At 42.4% G+C, this 27912-nt stretch overlaps 1 protein-coding gene across 1 annotated transcript; it reads right to left on the bottom strand.

The window, feature by feature from the left end:
- Positions 1-4346: 4346 nt before the first annotated feature.
- On the bottom strand, positions 4347-13099 carry PNP (purine nucleoside phosphorylase). The gene is made up of 6 exons (XM_070425868.1): positions 12983-13099; positions 10767-10936; positions 7796-7899; positions 7200-7375; positions 6898-7088; positions 4347-6471 (listed from the first exon to the last, which is right to left on the bottom strand). The coding sequence occupies exons 1-6, from the start codon at positions 12991-12993 to the stop codon at positions 6254-6256; spliced, it is 870 nt and encodes a 289-aa protein (XP_070281969.1). The 5' UTR covers positions 12994-13099; the 3' UTR covers positions 4347-6253.
- Positions 13100-27912: the final 14813 nt, after the last annotated feature.

The raw sequence follows: 27912 nt of genomic DNA, 5'->3' as shown, positions 1-27912 counted from the left end.
AAATCTTGAGACTGACTGAATGTCTGCTAACCATCTTTTTTTCATTATTAACTTCCACGAGAGCCTGAGAGATAGCTAAACAGAGTACCCGTCCTACTCAGAATGGCCCAGAAACTTGCAGGCTTGATCCCCAGTAGGGGGTGGTGGGGGTGCAGGAGGCAGCTGATCAATGATTCTCTGTCATCATTGATGTTTCTAGCTCTCTCTCCCTTCCTCTCTGAAATCAATAAAAAATTATATTAAAAAGGAAAGAAAAACAAAACTTAGGACAAGCAGCAGGGGGGACAAAGAGGGGATAAGGACACATTTGTAATACCTTAATCAATAAAGGGGGGGGGGGGAGACAAGCAGCAAAATGATTCAGATCATAGTCACTCAAAAATTAGAAACAACCCAGAATATTTTTTAACAAGAACATATAGGCTCTGACTGCCTCTGATTCACCTGTCTTTTTACTTTAAATAATAATAATTTGACTTTGAATGCCATCTAAGGTTTATGGTCTTGCCCATCCCCAGTGGTCCACCCTATTCAGCAAGTCAAATGCTGACACTGAGACTTCCTAATAATGAGCCTTCCTAGCACCATAGGACCCCGTTATCTAACCAAAAGGTTGGTTATCAATGCATCCTTTGGGTTGATTGTGACCAAAGGGGCTATGTGTGGACGAAAAGGGGCCACACGCTACCCTGACTAACTCAGGGAAGGCCTACATGGCAGCCTTGCAAACTTAGAGACCTAAAGTAACCACAAAGGATGGTCCAAAATTAAAACTTTTAAAACTAAAAAGCAGTTTATGGTGGCTAGTCATGTCCTAGGCCAGTGATGGCGAACCTATGACAGGTGTGTCAGAGGTGACACGCGAACTCATTTTTTTGGTTGATTTTTCTTTGTTAAATGGCATTTAAATATATAAAATAAATATCAAAAATATAAGTCTTTGTTTTACTGTGGTTGCAAATATCAAAAAATTTCTGTATGTGACACGGCACCACAGTTAAATTAGGGTTTTTTAAAATGCTGACACGCTGAGCTCAAAAGGTTCGCCATCACTGTCCTAGGCCATTATCTTCCCTGACAAAGGTCAATCTTTACCTGAACTGAGCCTGTCCATCGTCTTTTTGCATCTATGATAACATATCATTGGAATGTCAAATCAATTTTCCTTTTTCTGGTTCCCTCAAGGCACAGGCACTGCTCTGCAAAGACCACAAATGCCCTGATTGTTACTCAGTTAATTGTTGATTGTTAACTATCCTGCACCCAGGTAAGAAAAGTATCATTTTACTTTTTTATCCCACACAGAGGTTTGCCTGCGTTGCTTTCCCCACCTCATCTATCATCGATGGATTTTATGTAACCCACTTACGTCTCCCTTTTGGATTGTAATGTATAGAACAAGGTACAAAACTGCCATTCTTCAGAGCTTTATCTCAATCCATTGAGTTCTGCTTTCTGGCATTTGTCAACAATTTGGCTCAAATAAACTCACAAAAATTTTTCACAGGTTTGAATGTTTCTTACATTAACACCATCTTTTCTCCCACTGCTCCCTTCAATGATTTCTTCAATTTAACTGTTTCAATCTGTTAAATGATTAAACATTCCTGAATTCACCTGCATATAGTGCCTTCTGCCAATCCTCATTACCTCTCGTTCCTGTATACCTAATTCAAGTCTCAGCAATCTTTTGCCCACTTCCCATCCCCAGTGTTAGTTCTCTCCTCTGAATTCCTATAGCACAAGCCAGGACCTGCTACTCTTCATACATTATTGCTCTATTTGGCTCAGATAGAGTGTTGGCCTGTGGACCAAAGGATTCCTGGTTTGATTCCAGTCAAGGGCACGTACCTTGGTTGCAGGCTCCTCCCCGGCCCAGGCCCTGGTCGGGGCTCCTGCAGGAGGCAGCCAATCCATGTATTTCTCTCACATTGATATTTCTCTGTCTTTCCCTATCTCTTCCACTCTCTCTAAAAACCAATGGAAAAATATCCTCGGGTGAGGATTAAAAAAAAAAAAGTCCATCTTATTCATAGTTCATAAGGGGAAGCCAATTCTAAACAATGACAATATAACGCAGGAAAAGACTACAAGTAGGCAGAGAGGACACAACTAATTCAGGCTTTTGTGTACATATATCCTGTCTCCCATCTAGATTGCAAACACTTTGTCTTATTATCAATTTATATTGGGGTTTTTAGGACAATGTTCTATTTAAAGTACATCATTAACAAACTTTATTGATGTTGATAAAGATGATCATGATAGGGTCAGGGAAGAAAGCCTAACTTGATAGAGAGTATGTGTTTTGACACCTATCATGAGATTCAGGAAAAACAGTCCATTTTGCAGATGTTCTGCAGGCTCCTCTGGAGAATAGTCTCATGATCAATTTTTTTCCCCAAGAACAATCCTTCTTTAGGTGTCCCTTCAAGATCTATCTTCCCTGACTTTGTTACCTAAACTGATACATTCCATTTGGGCTGAATTCTCTTGGTTACCTAAACTGATACATTCCATTTGGGCTGAATTATTTGGCACTTTGAAATTGAAGACATTGATTTTTTTAAAAAGCAGTGAATCCATGCAATGGAATATTATCCTATATAATAATAGGGTAATATGCAAATCGACCGAACAGCAGAAGCCGGGCTCACGGCTGGCGAGTACAGCAGGCAGCAGGCGGTGGCAGGAACCTCTCTCGCCGCCGCAGCAGCAGGGCTAAGGATGTCTGACTGCCATCAGTTGGACATCCCCTGAGGGCTCCCCAACTGTGAGAGGGTGCAGGCCGGGCTAAGGGACCCGCCCCCCACCGAGTGCATGAATCTCATGCACTGGGCCTCTAGTTTGGTCATACCAAGAAAGTATCCACTCATCTCTCTGATATTTTTCAGGTGGCAGCATTCTGGTTCCTGATCCATCTCACAGGAGGCAGATCAGGGGTAAGAAAGCAAAGCACCAGCCCTGGCCAGTGTGGCTCAGTTGGTTGGAGTGTTGCCCTATACACCGAAAGGTTTTGGGTTCCATTCCCTGTCAGGGCACATACCTAGGTTGCAGGTTTAATTCCCCAGTCTGGATGTGTATTCCCTCTCTCTCTAAAATAAACATATCTTGCCCTGGCTGGTTTGGCTCAGTGGATAGAGCATCGGCCTTCAGACTGAAGGGTCCCAGGTTCAATTCCGGTCAAGGGCATGTACCTTGGTTGCGGGCACATCCCCAGTAGGAGGTGTGCAGGAGGCAGCTGATGGGTGTTTCTCTCTCATCGATGTTTCTAATTCTCTATCCCTCTCCCTTCTTCTCTGTAAAAAATCAATAAAATATATATTTTTGAAAAATTAAATAAAATAAACATATTTTGGGGTGAGGATTAAAAAAAAAATTTAAGCCAATCACCAAATGCAGCCCTCCTCTGGTCTCCAAATAGCTGTCTGCCCACATCTCACTGGAGCAGTGGTTCTCAACCTTCCTAATGCCGAGACCCTTTAATACAGTTCCTCATGTTGTGGTGACCCCCAATTTCATTGTTACAAATTGTACATAATTAAAGCATAGTGATTAATCGCAAAAGCAATATGTAATTATATATGTGTTTTCCGATGGTCTTAGGTGACCCCTGTGAAAGGGTGGTTCGACCCCCAAAGGGGTCGCGACCCACAGATTGAGAACCGCTGCACTAGAGCCTCTCCTGTCCTCTGTTCCAGTCACACCTGTGGTGACAATGCCCCACGAACATGCCTAGTACTTTTCATAGCTCTGTGCTTTTCTCACCCTGGGGTGAAATCCTCTTCCTCGCTTCCGCCCTAGACTGAACTCAAAGTTTTCTATAAAACTTTCACTAAACCAGTTCTCATAGTCCAACGTATACAATCTCTCCGTCCTTTGGGCTCCCATCACATGTGACTTGTACCTATTTTATACCGTCTTATATTAACAGTTAATGGTTTTACCAATGTATCTCTCTTAAGACTGTAGGGCACTCATAAAAAAAGAGTGAAATCTCATCACTTGTGACCTGGATGGACCTAGAGCAGCGGTTCTCAACCTGTGGGTCGCGACCCCTTTGGCGGTTGAACGACCCTCTCATAGGGGTCGCCTAAGACCATCCTGCATATCAGCTATTTACATTACAATTCATAACAGTAGCAACATTACAGTTATGAAGTAGCAACGAAAATAATTTTATGGTTGGGTCACAACATGAGGAACTGTATTTAAAGGGCCAGAAGGTTGAGAACCACTGACCTAGAGGGTATCAGGCTAAATGAAATAAGTCAGAGGAAGACAAATTCTACTTCTATGTGGAATCTAAAGAACAAAATAAATGAACAAATGAAACAGAAACAGCCTCATAGATACAAAGAACAAATTTATGGTTGCCAGAGGGGAGCGGGGGTTGGTGGACTGGGTAAACAAGGTGAAAGGATTAAGAAGTACAAATTGGCCCGAGCTGGTTTGGCTCAGTGGCTAGAGCACTGGCCTGTGGACTGAAGGGTCCTGGGTTTGATTCCAGTCAAGGGCACATGCCCAGGTTGTGGGCTTAATCCCCAGTTGGGGGCATGCAGGAGGCAGCCAATCAATGATTCTCTCTCATCATTGATGTTTCTATCTCTCTCTCCCTCTCCCTTCCTCTCTAAAATCAATAAAAATGTATTTTTTTAAAAAGAAGAAGTACAAATTAGTAGTTACAAAATAGTCATGAGAATATAAAGTGCAGCACAGGTAATATAGTCAATAATATTGTAATAACTATCTATGGTGCCAAGTACTTAAATTATCAGGGGGACCACTTCATAAATTCTATGGCTGTCTGGCCACTGTGCTATACACCAGAAACTAATACAAAATAGTATTGGATGTCAACTGTAATTGAAAAATAGAAAAGAATAGGCACTTAAGGAAAAGCCATTTTTATATTCTTAATTTAACACTATGTGAAAGAGTTTTCAAAAGCTTTCCATCCAAAATGCTTCTTCCATATTTTACTACTAATTGAAATGTCATCATTAGAGGCTCATCCAGCCCTATCCTTTCTCAAAAGGCAAATAGGCTAGGAATATAGTGTGGTTGTCAAACATGCCAGCCAGCTAACTGCAAGCTGATAAGCACAAACAGTGCAATGATCCAAAAAAGGGGCTATGTCTGGCTGCTGCGTCACAGAGAGGTTCTGACTAAGCACAAATGAAGAGAAAGACTAGAGCCCAGAATGTGAGCAACGGGAGAAAAGAAAGTGCTCAAATAGAAGTTAAGTAAAAGCCAACTCAAGTTACCTGGGGTTGACAAAACTAATCAGCAGTCAAGTGGCTGGCAGGTTAGTAAAGGGGTATTTGCCACGGCATTGTCAGAATGGATTGAAGAAGAGTACAGTTGCTATTAATTATGAAAGAAGCTGGAGTAATGGAGAGAAGGAAATCAAGAGGAAATATAACTAGGGCTTAACAAGGAACTGGCAACAATGGAACAGAGTGGAAATCAGTAAGATAATTCAGATATTCATGAGTATAAACAGGAAAACATTCAGAAGGCAAGGGACAGAGGCAAGATTGGCCTGAGGGAAGTAAGTGGCCTTTATAGACCATAAGTTAGCCCTTCCTTACCATTTTCTAACATCTTTCTCTATTTTCATCGTCTTGCCTTTTCTTCAACCTTTCCTTAATTTACATACATCATCTCAGTCCTTAGCTACTTGTCTGAGAAGCAGATAGTCTCACAAGACATGTGCTCTCACAGCCTTTTATGCCAATCTTGGCCTGTGCCCCAGCCTTATCCCAAATTGCACAAAAAATAAAAATAAATTATTTCATCTTTCTCTTTATTCTCAAAATATGGTAGTATTAAGGTCCAAGAGGTATTGAGCTGGTCCCGGTGTGGTCTCCAGTGCTTTATGGGAAGTAGAACTAAATCCCCAGGAATGTGAAAGCATTATCTCAGAAAGCTAGCAGCAACTATTACTGTATCCAAGTCAGTAGCCCGAGTCAAATCCTGGGAACGTTCATGGATGTGTAGTAGGGTTTGGCTTGGGCTCCAGCTCTTGAAAATAATGGAAGTGAAAACTGTTACGAGAAGACAGTTGAGCCAAAGAGCACTAGGCACCAGAAGGGTCTGGTGGGAGAAGTGGGGAAAGTGAAGGATAGGGGTCTTCCTCTCCTTTCTGCCACTATCTAACTCCAGAGGCATGTCACCTCGGCAGGGGTCCAAAGTAGGTAGCAGCTACGTGGGTCCCATAATGTGGAGGGCCAGGCCACTCCGGGGTTGGTTAACTGGCACGGTCAGGCAGTGGAATGCTAGCCATAAGAATGGAGACAAACTGTTCCAATTTCTGCGAAGCTTGTTTCCCAGTATTTAGTACTTCCTCGTGGTTGGCTTTCTCCAGGTTTTCATAATCCATGATGACCTTGTTAGTGATGAGGGAGAAGCCGAAGACTCGAAGTCCACAGTGCCTTGCAACTACAACTTCTGGTACTGTGCTCATGCCTGATGGAGAGAAAGGAAAGCCACATGTCAGGATCCTTAAATGACTCTTTTCCTCACCGTTTAACCTAATCTATAACTGTCTGTGGTCATTTTGAAGTCAGTTCAAATGATGCAGCTCCATCTTCCAGCCAGAAGTACAGAAGGTGACTATGACATTTGTTAGAATAATCTTTACAGTTATCAAATCAAGTACAGGTCATTAGCATTACAGCTGTTTAAGCCCTTGATGCTGAGTGGGGAGGTTTGATGCTATAACACATCAAACTTCACCACCGTAATACCTTTCTAGAAATCACTTTCTAGAAATTCAATCTTTCTCAAGTCAGATCTTCTCTCAATCCACTATCAGGTCTATAATCTTTTACTCCTTCCCTTCTCTACCAGATCCCTCCCTCTTCAAGCCTCTAGCCAAGTATCCCTTCTCACCAACAGCATCAGCACCCAGCTTCTGCAGCATACGACATTCTGCCACAGTCTCAAAGCTGGGGCCTGTCACCATAACGTAGGTGCCTTCCTGTAGGTCTCTCTGCTCTCCCATTTGTTTCCAGGTACTGTGAGCCTTCTGCCTCATCTCCCGGTCGTAGGCATCAGACATGGCAGGAAAACGAACTCCAAACCTAGGGCACAGGTTGGATTATCTCAGATTAATGGAATACAATGAGCTCTCTTTCAGACAAGTCCTTGCACCACCACTCCCCCATGTATAAACAAAGGAGCAAAATAATTACCTTTCATCGTTGGGCCCTATGAGAGGGTTCTCACCGCAGAGACCTGGCAGGTTAATGTGATCACGGATCAGCATGATATCTCCAACCTCAAACTTGGGGTTGAGCCCTCCAGCTGCATTGGTGACCACTAGGGTGTCCACACCCAGAAGATGGAAAACCCTCACTGGGAATGTCACCTTAGAAGCAAAAGATAAAAGATCAGAAAGTGTTCTTTAAAATCTCACCAATCCACTATTCAGATATGCATGCTATACATCATGAAAGGAGGGAACCAAAAATCTGCCTAGCTCAGGTAGTTAGGCAATAAAGTGGGATAGAGAGCTCTCTCCCTTTCTTCTAGACCAGCCATGGGCAAACTACGGCCCGCGGGCTGGATCCGGCCTGTTTGAAATGAATAAAACTAAAAAAAAAAAAAAGACCGTACCCTTTTATGTAATGATGTTTACTTTGAACTTATATTAGTTCACACAAACACTCCATCCATGCTTTTGTTCCGGCCCTCCGGTCCAGTTTAAGAACCCATTGTGGGCCTCGAGTCAAAAAGTTTGCCCACCCCTGTAATGTAGATCCAACCCAGACTGATGTCCCCAATTTACCTTCCAGACTGGGTAGCCTTCATACATGTGGAACCTGCCCTGCATCATCACACAGGCTCTGCCATTCAGGACCCCAAACACCAGTCGACCAGCATGACCTGGCACTGAATACAAAGAAAGAAAGGGAAATGAATGGGATGGTGTTTTCATACAACATTGAGCACCTGCTCAACATGTGAGGATATAATTAAGCAAAAGAAGATATTACGTTCACTTTCAGAAATTTAGGTCTACTGGAGATAGAAATTAATCATAAACTTACAAATAAATACATAAGTACATTCAAAGATTAGAACTATGGGGGTAAGGATGTTCAATGTGAACATATATAAAAGGAGGGGGGGGGAGTTTTTTTTAAAGAAATTTCCAAAGAATGAGAAAGCCATCTGGTAAAAGAACAAAAGTGAGCAAAAAATAGAATAATTGGGTAATAATTAATGCAATAGACCGCTTTCCCAAAATTCTCAAAGTATGTATTCCTATTTATTACCTGAACTAAACTGTATGCATCTTCACTCCTGAAAGGAAGCTCATAGTATATTCTGCTTCCTAAAGAGGCTACTACATAAGGGCAAGGAGCTGAGTTTGGACCCACACAACGTCTTCTCCAGTAGGACTCCCAAACTGTCCCGTGGGAGCACATGCCCATGATGGGGCGTGGGAATGCAGAAATAACTCCCACACAGGTGTAATAACCATCATTACCATTTTCTTTATCTGACATTTCTCCTCTAATGAACATGGCCAACTTATCTTTTAAAAAATGGATGGTCTGGGAGAGGAACCAAAACCAAGGGGAAGAGTTGAGAGATATTCAGAAATAGAGAAGTTTAATTTTTTTTTAAAATTACCGGTAATAGAACATACGTGAGACTTAGGAAAACTCAAGTGGAATATAAATAAGTTGATAAAGCTTAAAAAATGAATCCCCTTATTACTTAGTACAGTGTTCTTCTCACTGCAGATGGAAGTGGTAGGTGGAGCCAATGTCACTGCTGTCTCCCTTACAAAATGTTGCTCTCCATCTCTCTTTTTAGTATTTCCTTCTCCAACCCCCATTCCCACCTTCCTGCTCTGGCCTCCCAGTCTTCCTCCAAAGGGTTTGAAAAATCTGTTTCATCATCTGGGCAAGATGGCCAGTGACTGAGCATTGACCCAGAACCAAGAGGTCACTGGTTTGATTCCTGATTGATGTTTCTTTCCCATGGATGTTTCTATCTTTCTATCCCTCTCCCTTCTCCTCTCTCTAAAATCACTAAAAACATTCTTTATATCTGTTAAAAATCATAACTCTTGCCCTAACCGGTTTGGCTCAGTGGATAGAGCGTCGGCATGGGGACTAAAGGGTCCCAGGTTCGATTCCGGTCAAGGGCATGTACCTTGGTTGCGGGCACATTCCCAGCTGGGGGTGTGCAGGAGGCAGCTGATCGATGTTTCTCTCTCATCTGATGTTTCCAACTCTCTATCCCTCTACCTTCCTCTCTGTAAAAAAATCAATAAAATATATTTTTAAAAAAATCATAACTCTCCAGGGAAAAGAGGAAGGTAGAAATCCAAATAAGTATTATATTAACCAACAGAAGTTAATTATCTGAAAAATTAATAAGTAAACCAATAAGCTACCCTTGTACCTGACTTGAAACTTGCCTCTGTTTCACTTGGCCCTTTTGTAAGCCTTAGCTGTAGAGCTTTCCAGCTGCTATTAGGATGCTGGGTATGTTATCCTCAGGTCCCTCTGTGCATAGGGGACATCTGCCCTTTTCCCCCTCAAAAGGGCCAGTGTGTTAGGTTCTGTGTATTCATGGACTATTTGTATATTTATTTTAAGAAAATGGTAGTCTGTGTGTCCATTTGTTGTTGTGCTCTAGCCTGTGCCTTATCCTAGGACTGAAGCTAGAGCTGGGGAGATTAGAAATGGCAGGAGGACACAGGACCGAGGAGGCCTGACTTTGTCATGGGAGGTTACAGGCAAGGCTTTCTCCATTTACTGTAAGCTGCAGAGTAATAGATATGATGTAGGTGTGTGAGTATGCATGTGGTGACTACAGTGTGTATGGGGGAGGGGTTGTAGAGCTTTAAAGGAGTGCTGAGTCATTAAAGCATAGGAAATGTGTCATCATCTATTACCATTGACACACATGCCCTATTATGACCATCCTTCTAGGGGAATTTCATTCTAAAGTCATTCTGATTCATGGTGGTTTATTTTCTACTCTTACAAGTTGTCTTTTGTCCCATGCTATAGAGCAGAGGTGGGGAATTTTTTTTCTGCCCAAGGCCATTGGGATATTTAGAACATCATTTGAGGCCATACAAAATTATCAACTTAAAAATGAGCCTGCTGCCCTAGCTGGTTTGGCTCTATGGATAGAGCGTCGGCCTGCGGACTGAGGGGTCCCGGGTTCGATTCCGGCCAAGGGCACATGCCTGGGTTGCGGGCTCGATCCCCAGTGGGGGGCATGCAGGAGGCAGCCAATCAATGATTCTCTCTCATCATTGATGTTTCTCTCTCCCCCCCTCCTTTCCTCTCTAAAATCAATAAAATATATATTTTTAAAAAATGAGCCTGCTATATTTAGTCAAACATTTAAGTAACTCACCCCTAATGCCTTGGCAGGGCCAGACCAAATGATTTCATGGGCTTTAAACAGCCCACTGGCCTGATGTTCCCCACCCCTGCTTATAAAAGTCTGGGCACAGAAGTATTGCTCTCCCATCAGAATCCAATCAATGTCGAATCTGAAGGAAGGTGGGGGTGGGTGGGAAGAGATTAACCAAAGAACTTATATGCATAACACATGGACACAGACAAAAGAGTGGTAGAGGCATGGGGTGGGGGTGCAGGGGGCAGGGTATAAGGGTCAATGGGAGAGAAAAGGTGACATATGTAATACTTTCAACAAAAAAGATTTTTTTTAAAAAAGAATCCCATCAATATCCCTCAGCCCCATCCCTCTCTCCTTGCCAGTACCTGTACTTTGGGGAAAGTTCGGTATCTCACTGTAGTCAAAGATCTGGGTCTGAGTTAATTTATCAGTCAGACCTCCTAAGCCAGAACCACAGATCACTGCCACTTGAGGTCGGTGTTTGGTGTGGGACAGAAGCCATTCTGCAGTATGTTGGTAATCTTCATATGTGAACCTAGAACAAAAGAAAAAAAAAATCAAGATGAGTTTTGCTCCCATACCAAGGGCATCGGAGACTAATGACCTTTACTACAGAAAGGCTGGCAGGTACACCGAGGTGGCAGGGGACAGAGCAGCTAGCCGAAGAGCGGCTCAGATTGGAGGCTCCTCTCGCTCAGGAAAGGCAACACTAAGCTCGCCCACCTGCCCACTCCTCTTTCTGAATCAGACCCACTGAAAGTATGATATGAAATTCATTCGAAAGCCTGACAAAAGTTAATGTTTCCACCACCAGCCCCACCTTAAGTTTTGCTATCGCTTTCAGGTTTAATATCTCTCCTCATGACAAAGATTTAAAGAAGGGACCAGAGTCCACAGACGTATAGTTGAAATAATCAAATCAAGGAGGGTAAAGAGACCCTCCTATCTTACAGGCTCAGTTTAAAAATTAATTAATTTTGCTAATAAGCTCCAAATACCTATGACTCATAAATCATGCTTCTGATCCACAGCTCTTGAACCTTTCTCCCACTTTCCCCCCTGCTGTGTTCTCCTCCCAGTCTCCTCCCATTTTGCCTTCTCTTCACCAAGGTCCTTTGCCCTTCAGACACCTAAGGAAACACCCTTACCCAGAACACATACATTCCTCAACCCTCCCCCCCCCGCCCCCCCCCCGTCCCACCCAAATCAATCTAGAATTTTTTCTCGCAGGTCCAGTTCAATTCTCACACCCATCTGGAAAGACCAAAGATTGAAGAGGAAAAAAAAGTCAAACTGAGGTGCAATAGAGCTGAATACAACTAAGGAAGCCTCTAGAGCAGTGGTTCTCAACCTTCCTAATGCCGAGACCCTTTAATACAGTTCCTCATGTTGTGGTGGCCCCCAACCATAAAATTATTTTCGTTGCTACTTCATAACTGTAATTTTGCTACTGTTATGAATTGTAATGTAAATATCTGATATGCGGGATGTATTTTCATTGTTACAAATTGAACATAATTAAAGCATAGTGATTAATCACAAAAACAATACGTAGTTATATATGTGTTTTCCGATGGTCTTAGGCGACCCCTGTGAAAGGGTCGTTCAAACCCCACGACCCACAGGTTGAGAACCGCTGCTCTAGAGGAAATCCTATCCTTCAAAAGAAGAGCCTTCAAAACAAGATGGCTCTACAATACACCAGTAATGTAGCTGGGTAAGGGATAGGGGTGAGGGCAATGGAACTGGGGCAAGGGATGATGGAGAAGAGAAGCAATAAAATGGTTAAAAGTTCATCAAATAGCATCCCCAAGAGGTGCAAAGGAAATGAAAGAAGCGAGCCCTAGACACCTAGCGTGTCTAGCCACAGATTATAGGACTTCCTCATTGGCCATCAGTCCCCCAAGAACACCCTGGAGCCTGGGGCATGCAAAAGCCAGTGCTCCCTAACGCTGGGAAGAACTTGGTCTTTCCAGGACCAACGCAAAGAGAAGGGTTTTCAAAGGTAGTGGGCAGGGCCTGTTGCTCAATTCACTAAATAAAGATTTCCTTTTCTCCTTGGAGACTCCATCCCCAACTTAATTGAACCTCCAATTTGGAGGGAAAGGCTGTGTTGGTGAGTGACGTGAGCGGTATCTCCTCTGAAGGAGGAACTCTAGATAGGGGCACAAAAAGTACCTTACAGCTGGACCTAGACGCTAGAATGGGAATCTGTGAAGAGCACATGGGGATGAGGGCATGCCTCCCTCTACACTTACACCCCAAACGTGTGTGCGTGCGCGCGCGCGCGCACACAGACACCGGCTTCCTTTCCGTACAGACTGCACGGTCCTAACCGGTTCCCTCCCTGCTCTGGTGGCGCCACCTCAACTCTATTCCCACGTGCGCCCCTGCCGGCGCGAGCCGCCCCACTGCTCTGTCGCTTTGTCCCTGGCACCCGGCTCCATGCCAGGCCTCTGCATCTCCAGGGCACTCTCCCGGCCACCTCCGGGCTCGGAGTGCCAAGTTTCCAGGTCTCGGTGACAGCTATTTCCCCTCCCCAGGGGCCTTTGGGGTTCCTCGGGCCTGGTGCCCGCCTCACCGGCTCTCCATGATCCCGTGGACGCTCTCCCGATGAGTCTGCCCTTGTGCGCAGGGTTCTGCTCCGCTGAGCTGGGCTGCCGCCACCGGTTCGGCCCGCACAGTTAGTGCACTGTAAGCCGGGCGCGGGCTTATATCCCCAGCCCGGGAGTGCCCAGCCAATGGCAGCCACGCACGAGGGCCGGCCCCATCTCCATGGTGACACACCCAGATTCAATTGCTGGAGGCTGGGTTGTAAACCTGAGTTCTTCCCCGGGCTGGACCCTTACTCGCGCCGCCTCACCCAGCACCTCCAGCATTTCATCCTGCACCTATCGCGGCCCGCAGCGCCCCGTTTTCCAGCAAGAAGGAAACTGTGTGGGAAGACAGCTAGAAGCCAGGAGGGGGAGCTCCCCTCCCTGCCAACACCCCCCACCCTTCGCCCATGAACCGTACCCTGTACCAGCGGTTCTCAACCTGTGGGTCGCGACCATTGGAAAACACATATAGCATATCAGATATTTACATTAAGATTCATAACAGTAGCAAACTTACAGTTATGAAGTAGCAACGAAAATAATTTTATGGTTGGGGGGGTCACCACAACATGAGGAACTGTATTAAAGGGTCGCGGCATTAGGAAGGTTGAGAACCACTGAGTGTAACCCCATTCCAGGTGGTGTCTGCAGCACACCGTGAGAGATTAAAAAGAGAACATTTTAAATCTTAAATCGTGCAATCCCAGAAGAAAATTAAGTGAGTCTGTGTCTGAGTTCCTTCATGGACAAAGGAAACTGGGTCAACATTGCTGACCTGGAGGTTACAGGATCTGGGTCTAAATCTAGGCCCAGATGGGGAGATGATAAAACTTTTAGGGGAAAGAATTCCTGGATCCTCAACACGAAGATATGAGATGGGAAACCAGACAATCCCTTGATTTACACAATACTGGATCCAAGCAATTGAGATAACTAGAGAAAGATTCATGTAACAAACTATATAACATTCTTGTAAAAATATAGCTATTGCCCTACCTGGTTTGGCTCAGTGGATAGAGCATTGGCCTGGGGACTGAAGGGTCCTGGGTTCAATTCTGGTCCAGGGCACATGCTAGGGATTGTGGGCTCGACCCCCTAGAAGGGGGTGTACAGGAGGCAGCCCATCCATGATTCTCTCTCATCACTGATGTTTTCATCTCTCCCTCTCCCTTCCTCTCTGAAATCAATAAAAATATATTTTTTAAAAAATAAAGAAAGTGCAAACTTAATTCGTTTTAATTAATTCTCTAAAGTTAGTGTACAGAAACCAAAAGTAGATGCTCTACAATATATCTACAAAAGAAAATTCAGGGACAAGTCTCAATTTTCTATAGTAATTCTACAGCATCATATGGGACAGAATCTGCAGTATATATAAACATTCCCGTCACCCAAGAAATATACTGTTATTTGACAGGCAAGGACAGTTTACCAGACCCCTCCCTAGTCAGGTAGTATAACCTTCAGAACTACACAACATATTTTATTCTGAATTCAAGTTCAGCAACCAGTGTTCTGCTCCCTCTCCTGGCCAATTCGAGGCCCGAGTGCCAAGTTTCACTTGAAGCCCCAATCTCTTCAACCTCAATTTCACCTATGACCCAGAGGGGAGTCTACCCGACAAGGTCCAGCAGGTCTTCTCAAGCCACATCTTTATCTTGGTCTATTCAACACGAGGACCCAGGCTCTAGGTTGCGTTAAAACCTACCTTGGATCCTGTCCTAACCCTAACTATGGTTTATTTACATCTCTTACTGCTGTCCTCACAGGTTTTGACCTTTAAATAGTACGGATTCAGGTGTTCTGTGTTTGTGGGCATCTGCTGCACTACGAACCCTGGTGTATAGCAGATAGTTAGTGGTCAAAACTAGAAAATGTCTATTCTTTCTATTTAGGCCATGTTAACTTAAAAATAATAGGCCAGCCCAACCGGTTTGGCTCAGTGGTTGAGCATTGACCTATGAATCAGGAGGTCAGGGTTCCATTCCCGGTCAGGGTACATGCCTAGGGCTCAAACCTCAGTGGGGGGCATACGGGAGGCAACCGATCAGTGATCCTCTCTCATTGTTGTTGTTTCTATCTCTCTTTCCCTCTCCCTTCTTCTTTGAAATCAATTAAAAAAAAATTTTTTTTAAATAATAGGCCCTAGCCAGTTTGCTCAGTGGATAGAGCAGTGATGGCGAACCTTTTGAGCTCGGCATGTCAGCATTTTGAAAAACCCTAACTTAACTCTGGTGCCGTATCACATACAGAAATTTTTTTGAAATTTGCAACTATAGTAAAACAAAGGCTTATATTTTTGATATTTATTTTGTATATTTAAATGCCATTTAACAAAGAGAAATCAACCAAAAAAATGAGTTCGCATGTCATAGGTTCACCATCACTGGGATAGAGTATCAGCCTGCGGACTGAAGGGTCCCAGGTTCAATATCGGTCAAGGGCACATACCTCGGTTGCAGGCTCCCAGCAATGGAAAACAATCAGAGTGCATGCAGGAGGCAACCAATCCATGTGTCTTTCTCACATTGATGTTTCTCTCTCTGTCTCTCCCTCTCCCTTCCACTCTCTCTAAAAATCAATGGGAAAATATCCTCAAGTGAGGATTAAAAAAATAAAAATAACAAAGAAGCAGCTGCCACATGCAGAAGCAATTTCTAAAAAATAAAATAAAATAAAATAATAAGCCCGTGGCTGTCCCTCTCGGAGCATGCCCTGTTTTCCCTTCCACCTCTACTTCTCCCCAGATGCTGTAACTTTACCCTTCTCTCTCCTTTGCTCCAGGGGCCCTTCTTTTGCCGCTGTAACTTGTTTCCTGAATCCACAAAGCCCAGTGGGCTCACTCCTACTATCTCTGTAACTTTCTAGATAAACTTCCTTTTATAATTTGGAAATAATAATAAGCAAACAAGCATTTGAGATCCAAAAGAATAGCTATTCAGGAAGCACTGATTCATGCAGGAACCCAAATAGTAGGTGAAAGGAAATGGTGTTGGTGAGAAAAGGAAACGGAAGCAAATACACAAATAGAAGGAATTTCTTTAGGTGCAGCTCAGCTAATACAGTGATGTTAATTCTAAAGAATGTTTTTTAGGCCTGCAGTCATAATATCTGCTTTCTTCTTATCTACAGAAACAGTTGTTTGGGATACAATGTTTCTTTAATCCAAAGGTTATTTTGCCAGTTTTAACATTTCAGGAGTTTGAGGACTAAGACATACAAGGGAGTTCCCCTGCGCAAACAGTTCTGACTCAAAAGTGACTCTGTTTATTAGTTTTTATAGTCATCTCAAGCGAAGGCCCCATGCTCTATCCCAGTGATTTTCAACCTTTTTCATCTCATGGCACACGTACACTAGTTCCTAAAATTCTGTGGCATATCAAAAAATATATATTTTGCTGATCTGACTAAAAAAATAGACATAATTTTGATTCATTCACACCAGACAGCTGTTGTTGTGTTGGCCCTTGTCATTTTTTTATTTGACAATCTAAGGGAAAAGAAGTCAGTAGCCCTGGCTAAATAGTCATGTATGGCATGCTTTAAAAAATTTTTTCGGCACATCGGTTGAAAATTGTTGCTCTATTCCTTTATGACCATTTTGGTCTATTTTCAGCACTCCGGCCGGAGGTTACCAATTTCTTAGTTTATAATGAGATTATTATCTCAACAGTTTTTTTATAGCAACCCTAGGTCAAAAGAAATACCGAAGAGTTTGCTTTTTAAGTAGTTGGTTCATGACAATTTAGTAAACATTTTTTAAAAACAACATACACAAGTTGGAAGGAAAAAAATTTAATTTTTTTTCTTAAATAGCCACAAATAGTTACTAAAGGAATTGATGTGCCTGTTGGAGACTGCACAACTTCTCAAACCTTGGAATCCAACACTGCTACTCCCATTTCCTGTTCTGTGCTGATTTTCACATAGTGCTTACTTTTTTTTTAAATTAAATCTTTATTGTTCAGATTATTACATTGGTTCCTCTTTTTTCCCACCATAACTCCCCTCCACCCAGTTCCCACCCTACCCTCCGCCCTCACTCCCCACCCACTGTCCTCATCCATAGGTGCACGATTATTGTCCAATCTCTTCCCGCACCCCCACACCCCTTTCCTCCCCAAGAATAGTCAGTACATTCCCTTTCTATGTCCCTGATTCTATTACAATCACCAGTTCATACTGTTCATCAGATTATTTATTCACTTGATTTTTAGATTCACTTGTCGATAGATGTGTATTTGTTGTTCATAATTTGTATCTTTACCTTTTTCTTCTTCTTCCTCTTCTTAAAGGATACCTTTCAGCATTTCATATAATACTGGTTTGGTGATGATGAACTCCTTTAGCTTTTTTTATCTGTGAAGCTCTTTATCTGGCTTTCACTTCTGAATGATAGCTTTGCTAGATAAAGTACTCTTGGTTGTAGGTTCTTGGTATTCATCACTTTGAATATTTCTTGCCACTCCCTTCTGGCCTGCAAAGTTTCTGTTGAGAAATCAGCTGACAGTCGTATGGGTACTCCCTTGTAGGTAACTGATTTTCTTTCTCTTGCTGCTTTTAGGATTCTCTCTTTGTCTTTTGCTCTTGGCATTTTAATTATGATGTGTCTTGGTGTGGTCCTCTTTGGATTCTTTTTGTTTGGGATTCTATGGGCTTCCTGGATTTGTAAGTCTATTTCTTTCACCAGGTAGGGGAAGTTTTCTGTCATTATTTCTTCAAATAGGTTTTCAATATCTTGCTCTCTCTCTTCTTCTGGCACCCCTATAATTCGGATGTTGGTACACTTGAAGCTGTCCCAGAGGCCCCTTACACTATCTTCGTATTTTTGGATTCTTTTTTCATTTTGCTTTTCCGGTTGGGTGTTTTTTGCTTCTTCGTATTAAAAATCTTTGACTTGATTCTTGCGATCCTCTGGTCTGCTGTTGGGAGTCTGTATAATATTCTTTATTTCAGTCAGTGTATGCTCAGTTTCTAGTTGGTTCTTTATCACAACATCAAGGGTCTCACTAGATTTTTTGAAGATCTCACTACATTTATCGGCGGTCTCACCAGTCTTTTTGAGGGCCTTACTAAATTTATCAGCAGCTTCTAGACAGTTCTTTAAAGACCTTAAAAGTAAAAAAAAAAAAAAAAAAAAAAAAAAAAAGGACACATATGTAATACCCTTTGTAATAATTTAAGCAATAATATAAAAAAAAAGACCTTAAAAGTGTGGTTTTGAACTCTATATCCAGCAGTTTGCTTTCCTCCATTTCTGTCATTTGTGACCTGTTTCTTTGTCTTGGCATTTTTTTATGCTTCGCTGCGTCGATAGAGTGCCTTTCTGTGCTAAGTGTCCCAATTACCTGAGGTAGACACTCTTGGTGCAGCCCCTTGTGGGCTTTGTGCACAGTCTTGTTGTAATTAAGCCTTGATTGTGAGAATCAGCTGTGTCTGCAGTGGGAGAACTTCAGTGCTGGAGACACCTCTCTGGGGCAAGACTTGCTTCAATGGGGCTTTGGTGCTCACTGAGTCTGCCCCCTGAGTGTGTCTTTTATGGTTCCAGAAGCTGCAAACTGGATGGTCCCACTCTGACCTCTGGCTTCCTGGCTCCTGGATCTCTAGGGAGGTGCTAATCTAGCCTTTGCCTGCGGCTATCCAGCAAAAGCCTCCCTGCAGGGCTTGGGTGGGGCGGGTCCCACGGGATCAACAGGGCAGGGCTAGCAGTTATGGCTGCTCTCAGTCTTGCCCTCAGAGGCTCTGCTTCTCAGTGTCCCGGTAATCGCTGCAAGCCCCTCGGAGAGAAAGCTGCCCTCGGGTTCTGACCGATGCCAGACAGTCCCACTTCTCCCGTATGAGTCTGGGTCCCTAGAGACTCGCCCAGGACTGGAGCTCAGAGCCTGAGACTCCCTCGAAAACGACAACTGCGCCCTCAGCCGCCAGCCCGCTCCACATGCACTCCGCACCTTAGTATTTTACTTCCGCACTGTCCCTCCTCTGAGTCTCGGTATGCTTTTCTCTTTCCTTCTAGTTGTAGAATTTCCACTCAGCCAGCCTTCCTGTGGTTCTGGATGATGTCCTTTCCATCTTTTAGTTGTATTTTTGAAGTGGTTGTTCGAGGCAGCAAACTCCAGTGTTTACCTATGCCGCCATCTTGGTTCTCCTCTAGTGCTTACTTTTTTATCAGAGGGATCTAAAACCAGGTTTTGCAATGATATTTTGAAATCAAAAGGAATGTAGCAGAATCTAATGTTCAAATTGTGAATTACCTCCAGCTGCTAATTTGCATTGTATACAACAAATATTGACTATTGCTGTGTTTTCTTTAGTTTTTTTTGTTTGTTTGTTTGTTTGTTTTCATTTTTTTTTCTTTTTTTAATATATTTTATTGATTTTTTACAGAGAAGAAGGGAGAGGGATAGAGAGCCAGAAACATCGATGAGAGAGATCAATCAGCTGCCTCCTGCACACCCCCCAGTGGGGATGTGCCCGCAACCAACGTACATGCCCCCGACCGGAATCGAACCCGGGACCCTTGAGTCCGCAGGCCGACGCTCTATCCACTGAGCCAAACCGGTTCGGCTTCTTTAGTTTTTTTAAAGAATAGTTTATTGATTTAGAGAGAGAGAGGAAGGGAGAGGGAGAGATAGAAACACCGATGTGAGAGTACAACATCCATTGACTGCCTCTTCCATGCTCCCTACTGAGGATCCAGCCACAACCCAGGCATGTGCCCTTGAAGGGGAATGGAACTAGCAACCTTCTGGTGCACAGAACAACACCGAACCAACCATGCCAGGGCTCCTTTAAAAAATTTTAATATCCCATGGTGCCTCTGAATTTTTACCTTGGCACAGAGTTTGGGAAGTATGGCCTTAATCACTCATTGCCTCCTCATTATCTTGAATCTGTGTAGTCTAAATGAATGGACTTTGTAATCAAACTACTTGTGTATGAATTTCATCTCTACGCCTTACATACCTGTTATGTGACCCAAGGCAAGTAAAATTCTCACTATGCCTCGGTTTCCTCATATGTAAAATGGGATAATAATAGTACTTACTATTGTTGCAAGAATTATATAAAATGCGTAGTGTTTAGATAATGCCTGGAATTATAGTAAGCACACAGTAAATGTTGTCTATTATTGTTATTCCCCATTGTCTCTTTTTCTTTTTGAGTTCTCTACACCACCTAACTGTGAATTGGATCAGAAGAAAAGCTAGAGGTACACCCAACCCATCAACAGCAATTCTAATCCTGCACTATTTAAAACAGTACCCACTAGCCACATGTAACAATTTAAACTTAATAAAATAAAGATGAAATAAAAAATAAAAATTCAATTCCTTAGTTATACTAACCACATTTTGACTGCTCCATAGCCACATGTGGCTAGTGGCTACCATATTGCATAGCATAGAAACATTTCAATCATTACATAAAGGCCCAACACTGCTCTTATCATTTCTGGTCATGCTGCCCTGTACCCACATAAAAGAAGCTGGAACTATGTTTTATTCTATACATTTAGGGTTCCTGTAGTCAGGAACCAAATAATCATCAAAGGGTGATTATAGTCCTTTACTGCCGTATTACCCTTCTATCTTATCATGCCTTCTAACTGCCAAGGGACTCCCTTGTCCAAATGTACTCATTAACATGCCCATCCCCCACACTCAAGATCAAGGAAACTGAAGAACAGAAGGGACAGGTTCTAAGTCACTCAGCATTGCCTTACGGAATGAAAAGATGTCTCTAGATAGTGATTCCCGACATCAATGTTTATAGAAGGAGGCTCAGCCGCTCAGCATCCTTTAGGTGAAAAATCTATTTTATTCCTGCTCTCTCCACTGAGCTGTCTCATTCTCTCTAGACCAGAAGTAGATGTTCTCCTCTTTAAATACTTATTCCACCACCACTACCAATCTTAAACCCTCTATTTTATCTAATTCCTAAAATTAAAACATTATTTTATTTTAGGTGGAGGTTTTCTGCTGTTAAAGGATCGCTTTTATTTCTCTTCTCTAGGAGTGAGATCCCAATCTTGCCTCACTCAATGGCAGGAACAGAGTGAAGATTTAAAAACACACACAAAAAAACATTTTTTTAAAAAAGCCCTGGCCTGTGATTGGAGCATTGTCCCGTATACCAAAGGTTGAGGGTTTGATTCCCAGTCAGGGCACATACCTAGGTTGTGGATTCCATCCCAGATCAGGGCTCATATGGGAGGCAACTGGTCAATGTTTTTCTCTCACATCCATGTCTCTCTCTCTCTCTCTCTCTCCCCCTTCCTCTCTCTTTCTCTAAAAATCAATAAAATCATGTCCTTGCGTGAGGATTTTTTTTTTAAAAAAACTACTTACCCTCAATTCCAACAACCTTAGCACCCAGATAAGGAGGCAGACTATACCCAAATGAACAGGGCAAAGAACTGGGCACAGAAAGGGCATGGAACACAAGGGAGCAAAGGCTCAGTGTAATAAACAGTAATTGACCCCTTAAAACCAGACCACACCTTACCCCACCTCATCCAACCCTTCCATACTACCCCTTGTCTTGGTTAATTCACTCTGCGTATTACCAAAAACATTCTTTACCCTGGATATGGAGTAAGGAACTGTTTTGTTTTTACACAGGTAGTAAACTACCACTTCAGGAAGGGGGAAAGGAGAAACAGGGCATGTGACACTCTGGGTCACATAAGCCAGACAGATGTTTCCCACCCCATTCTCTGCCCATCCATGCAGTGTGCTAGTTGCCATTCAGTTGAAAGCCTGGAGAAAAAAGTACTTCCAAATCCCTACAGTTTCTTTCTTTATATCCTCCACTTATATGGACTGTTATGAACTGTCTCCTCAAAATTCATATGATGAAGCCCTAACCCTCTAACCCCAATGTGACTGTATTTGGAGATAGGGCCCTTTAAAAAGTAATTAAAGTTAGCCCTGGCCAGTGTGGCTCAGTTGGTTGAGCATTGTCCTGTGCACCAAAGGGTTGCCAGTTTGATCCCTGGTCAGGGCACATACCCAGGTTTCGGGTTCAATCCCAGGTTGGGTTTGTACAGGAGGCAACTAATCCATGTGTTTCTCACACTGATGTTTCTCTCTCCATCTCCCTTTCTCTCTAAAATCAATAAAAACTCATTTTTTAAGAAAATTTAAAATACAGAATTAATGTTAAATGAGGTCCTAAGGAGCCCTTCATTATATTTGTAAAGTTTTCTCTGCCTACTCTGACTAGAAGTGATTTCTTCTTTCCCTGAATTCATATTATAGTGTTTAATTGATTTGTTATGAAGCACGTGTTGTATCATGAATTTCTAGTATTGATATTTTTCTTTTCTTTTTTTAACTTCAGAAATGCTATTTCTTCTTTTTTTAAAAAAATATTTTTATTGATTTCAGAGAGGAAGAGAGAGATAGAAACATCAATGATGAGAGGGAATCATTGAGTGGCTGCCTCCTGCACGTTGGACTGAACTTGCAACCCAGGCATGTGCTCTTGACCGGAATCAAACCTGAGACCCTTTGGTCCACAGGCTGATGCTCTATCCACTGAGTCAAACTGGCTAGGGCTAGTTTTGATTTTTTTCATGCCTAGGAGAGAGGCCTGCTGACACCTTGATCTTGAACTTCAAGCCTCCAAAACTGTGAGAAAATAAATTTCTGTTGTTTAAGCCACCCAGTCTATGATACTTTATTATGGCAACCCTAGCAAACCAATACACCTCCATAGCCTGATTTTTCTCAATCTAAGTAAGAAGACCCCATCCCATAAATAAGATATCTAGTACCAGGGGTATTATTGAAATGACTTACCTATATAATACAGGTACTACCGACCAATAAAAACCCATGCCAGCCTTTAACAACTGATGTCAGCTGTGCTAGAGTCCCAGGCTGAATATTCAACCTGCTTGGTACTACAGCTGACAATATTGCTTGGTACATAAATTGACTTCAAGATGGAGCTCAAGTGCCCTAACCGGTTTGGCTCAGTGGATAGAGCATTGGTCCCCTACTGAAGGGTTCTGGGTTTGATTCCAGTCAAGGGCATGTACCTTGGTTGCGCCTGGATCCCCAGTAGGAGACGTGTAAGAGGCAGCTGGTCAATGTTTCTCTCTCATTGATGTTTCTGACTCTCCATATCTCTCCCTTCCTCTTCGTAAAATCAATAAAAATATATTTTAAGAAAAGATGGAGCTCAAGTTAATTAATTGATTGATAGCCAGTTATCAAGCAATTTCTATGTGCCAGGTATTGAGCATAAAAAGGGCTCCAGTCTGAATACCGTGCATTCTACCACCTCTGTGTTTCTATCCTTTTCAATCTGCTTAGCAGATGATGTGAATGCAAAAGCATTAAACAATAGTCATAAGACCTAGGCTTTTAGTCCCATTTCAATCTCTCTCAGCTTAAGTGACTAGCTCACAGAGCTTCAGTTTTCACATTTGTAAAATAAAAATAGTCTTGCCTTCCCTGTCCATCTCTTAAATTTCTTGGGTTGACATTGGTTAGTAGGATCATATAGGTTTCAAATGTACATTTCTATGATACATGATATATATTACAGTGTGTTCCTACCACCCAAAGTCAAATCATCTTCCATCACCATATATTTGGCCCCCTTTACCCTTTACTACATCCCCACTCTCTTCCCTTTGGTAATCACCATACATACCATGTCCATGAGTTTATTTTATTTTTAAAAATATTTTTTTATTGACTGCAGAGAGGGAGGGAGAGGAAGAGATAGAAACATCAATGATGAGAGAAAATCATTGGTTGGCTGCCTCCTGCATGCCCCCTTGTGGAGATCAAGCCCGAAATCCAAGCATATGCCCTGTCCAGATATCAAACATGTGACCTAGTTCATAGGTTGACCTCAACCACTGAGCCACACCTGCCGCATGCGTTTCAGTTTTATATCCCACGTATAAATGAAATCATGGTTCTTGGCTTTTCCTGATTGATTTATTTTGCTTAGCATAATATTCTCAAGGTCCATCCATGTTGTTGTAAATGGCAGTATTTGCAAATGACAGTATCATAAGGGGATTTGAAATGAGTATGAATATAAAAGTGTTTTATTAACTATGATCAAATTATAGATATTATCTTTACTTTTTGCATTTCTCTGCCAATTGACCTCAAGATAGAGCTCAAATCCAAGTTATCCATGAACAATAATATAATCCTTCATTGTATTCATTATATTCTTATTTATTTTTTAAATATAATTTTATTGAGCTCAGAGAGGAAGGGAGAGGGAAAGAGAAAAAGAAACATCAATGATGACAGAGGATCATTGATTGGCTGCCTCCTGCACGCCCCCTACTGGGGACCGAGCCCACAACCCAGTCATGTGCCCTTGACTGGGAATCAAATCCGGACCTTTAAGTCCGCAGACCAACACTTTATCCACTGAGCCAAACTGGCTAGGGTCCTTCATTATATTTTTAAAGTTTTCTCTGGCTATTCTGACTAGAAATGATTTCTTTCCCTGAATTCATATTATACTGTTTAATTCATTTGTTATGAAGTACATGTTGTATCATGAATTTCTAGTATTGATTTTTCCATGTAATAAAAGATTACAAGTGCTTATATTTTATACTGTTAATTTTTATATTATTATGTCACCATACCCAGAGTGTCAGTTTCTTAAGGAGTGCCTTTCACAAAGAGAAAATATTTAACAAATATTTTGCAGATGTATTGATTGCTGAAATTCTACCATTTATAGTAGGTTGAAAAACAACCAAAATATTTTGTGGCTCCTCTCACCAGGATTTGAAGTTCATTTCCCCACACCTTGAATCTGTGCAGGCCTTGTGACTTGATATGACCACTAGAATGTGGTAGGAATGAAGGACTTAAGATGCCTTTTATCTTCTCCTTTCACCCTCTTGGACCATCCTTCAAAGTACCACCATGTTATAAAGAAGCCCAACCAAGCCAGCACATACAACTACAAGAGATTTGAATGAGGTCATCTTGGACCATTCAGTTTTTACAGTTACCTCTGACTGCGTGATCATGAATGAGCCCAGGGAGACCAATAATAGAACCATGCAGCCAACTTGCAGAATCATGAGGAAAAAAACACAGCACTTTGTTTGGGTGTTGTTCATTATACAGGAATAGATAATTGAAGACCAGAAGAGGCATTTCTCTCTTCCATACTGACAGGGTTTGTCTTCTACCTCTTTTATGACTCTTTTCACAACTTACCTTGCCTTCTGGGCATGTGTCTTCTAACCACTACCAGATTGTTATGTCACTGAGGTGAGACAGAATTTATTGATCTTAGATATCTTCTAAAGTACTGTGCCCAGAACTGTAGGGAGTGGATGTTGAGTACATTTGCAGAATAAGAAATGGCTCCTTCCAATGGAGACTTGGAACTCAAGTTTCAGAGGAATTTATCATATTACATAAATAAATATGTTCTTTATTATAAAGCAGTTTCACCATGAGAGCACTTAGACAGCCATTGTCCTTCCCTTAACCTTGTCCCACACCTATATGAAAAGAGGTTAGTCTGGCATTAAAGGGGATCTATAGCCCTAGCCGGTTTGGCTCAGTGGATAGAGCGTCAGCCTGCGGACTCAAGGGTCCCAGGTTCGATTCCGGTCAAGGGCATGTACCTTGGTTGCGGGCACATCCCCAGTAGGTGGTGTGCAGGAGGCAGCTGATCAATGTTTCTCTCTCATCGATGTTTCTAACTCTCTATCCCTCTCCCTTCTTCTCTGTAAAAAAAAAAAAGTCAATAAAATATATTTTAAAAAAGGGGGGGGGGGATCTATAACAGGACATATTCAGGGATTATTCCATTATACCTTTCCTCCAGTGCCTCACATACCTGTCAGAGAGAACATTCTTTCTATTTGTTAATATTTACTTCTCCATTTACTTCTCTAGCCACATCCCTATATTTCACCCACAGGAGCCCAAACTACTACTACTATTACTACTACTACTACTACTACTACTACTACAAAAAAGGCGCCATTCTACTCACTCATTCCTAGAGGATCCTTGGTACTGAAGTACTGTATCTAATCCTCCATCTCTCCCACATTTTGATACACATAATACTAGATTTAAGTGAGCTTTAAGTAAGGCTTTGGTGAGGGTGGAAGAGTCACAAAAGGATAGGTTTTGTAATATGTGTGACCAAGATGCAAATAATAAACCTACTCCACCCCAGAGTGAACACTTGAGCAACTATGTGCTACAAACATCAGAAAAAGCGGCAGATTGGCCTGTCCCCTTGATTGGAACCCCTTGCCTATTTTTGTATCCAGAGGTCCTATGGTCCTTTAAGTGTCTGTGGGACAAAACTGTTGGGTGGATATTTACTTCTAAGTAGAAGCTGACTTGAAAACGCTGCCTCTAAACCTCAAAACCCAGGTGAAGTCTTCAGCACCTATAGCAGCTATAATGGCTGGGACAACAACACCTTTATTATTAAACATCTGGAAAGGGCTGCATTTTCCTCAATATTAGGCTCAGTGAAGAGGCTTCTAGCTAAACTGGTCTTCATCCTCAAAGTTGTTTTTTTCAATTCCTTGTTGCCTCTCTTGTATAGGGCAGTCACAACTTGGGCTATGACCTGGGACTGGGGTGTAAGGTGGGGAACCCAGGTGTGGTTCAAGCTTCCATGAAGGCCACAGGAGGTTAGGGAAGGGGCCTGACAGGGCACTATCGTCAAAGGTTGAGTTCAGAGGTTACTGATAGACTCTCAGAGTTCTGTTTTGATTTCTGGGAAGGGTTAAGATAGAACCCTCATCTGAGGGGCTCTTCAGGGGAGAGTGGCCATTCCAGCATTATTCTCAGTCAAGGAACCCCTGCATTTAATAGACCTGAGCTAAAGTATTCCTATTCGTAGCAATCAGATATTTTCCAAGAGCAGGAGCTCGAACCATCTCCATTTGATTCCTGGTTCTACCTTCTCCTATGACAATGGGCCCTTCCTATCCTGTACTGACTTAACTAAAGAATATTACTTAACATCATAAAACAAAGATTCGCTAAAGTGACTCACTTTTGAATTCCAGAATAACAGCCTACCCACTTTACCCTTACATAATCAAGGAAATCCTCCTAAATTATTCCTTGCATAACAAAGCTATTCACCTTGACTGCCCCTGCTCCACCCGGAAACACCCAATAAAGTTGAAACAAAGGGAAAAAGTTCCCTTTCCCTAAGCAGGGAAGAGGAAACCCACACATTTCATCTTTGCCTGGGTACCCATTTAGTAGAGCACCTAGTAAGTTTTAGCTGCTGTGCAAGTTAAGTACACGCAGGTGAATATGAAGAACAGGAGAGTGGGTAGGTGGATTGGCTCTATGTTTAAACGCCTGAGTTACTTAAGATCTTTCCCAATACTTGTCAGAGCAACCTCCATTGCTGTCTGGTGCCTGGAGGCAAAGTGGACACATTAGAAAGTCTCAAAACCTTCTCTTCTGCTAAAAGAAAATATCCTTGGGCGTGATTGGTTAACTCGATTAAAAAAAACAAACAACTTTCCATGCTGATGTGTTTAGGCTTGAGGGATCAGAAAATTGAGTAAAACTTTGAGATCTCCTTTCAGTGGTAGATGCAGACTCATAAAAAAGATACTCTCACAATTTAATTAGGGATAGGGGAAAGGTGAAATCTGCACACCAGCTTCCAGGCGAAGCCAGTCTTGCGTCCGGTTCCAGAAGTGATTCCAAGAAAGACTGGAATTACAATTTTAACGTTTTAAATCACTTCCTCGTGGTACATCTTTCACTGGCTTTTTACATGTTTTTTTTTTTTTTTTTTTTTTTTTTAGCTTAGTGTCTACAGATCCTCCTCTAGCTGCGCAGACGTCCCAAGCTCCGCACTTTTCCACTGCCCGTTCCTCGAGCCACGCCTCCGGGTTCTGGAGCGAAAATCG

This window comes from Myotis yumanensis, unplaced genomic scaffold (assembly GCF_028538775.1).
Source record: "Myotis yumanensis isolate MYYU_CA2020_CCGP unplaced genomic scaffold, mMyoYum1.0.hap1 SCAF_1, whole genome shotgun sequence".
NCBI lineage: Eukaryota > Metazoa > Chordata > Mammalia > Chiroptera > Vespertilionidae > Myotis > Myotis yumanensis.
This window is presented reverse-complemented; position numbering and strand designations above follow the sequence as displayed.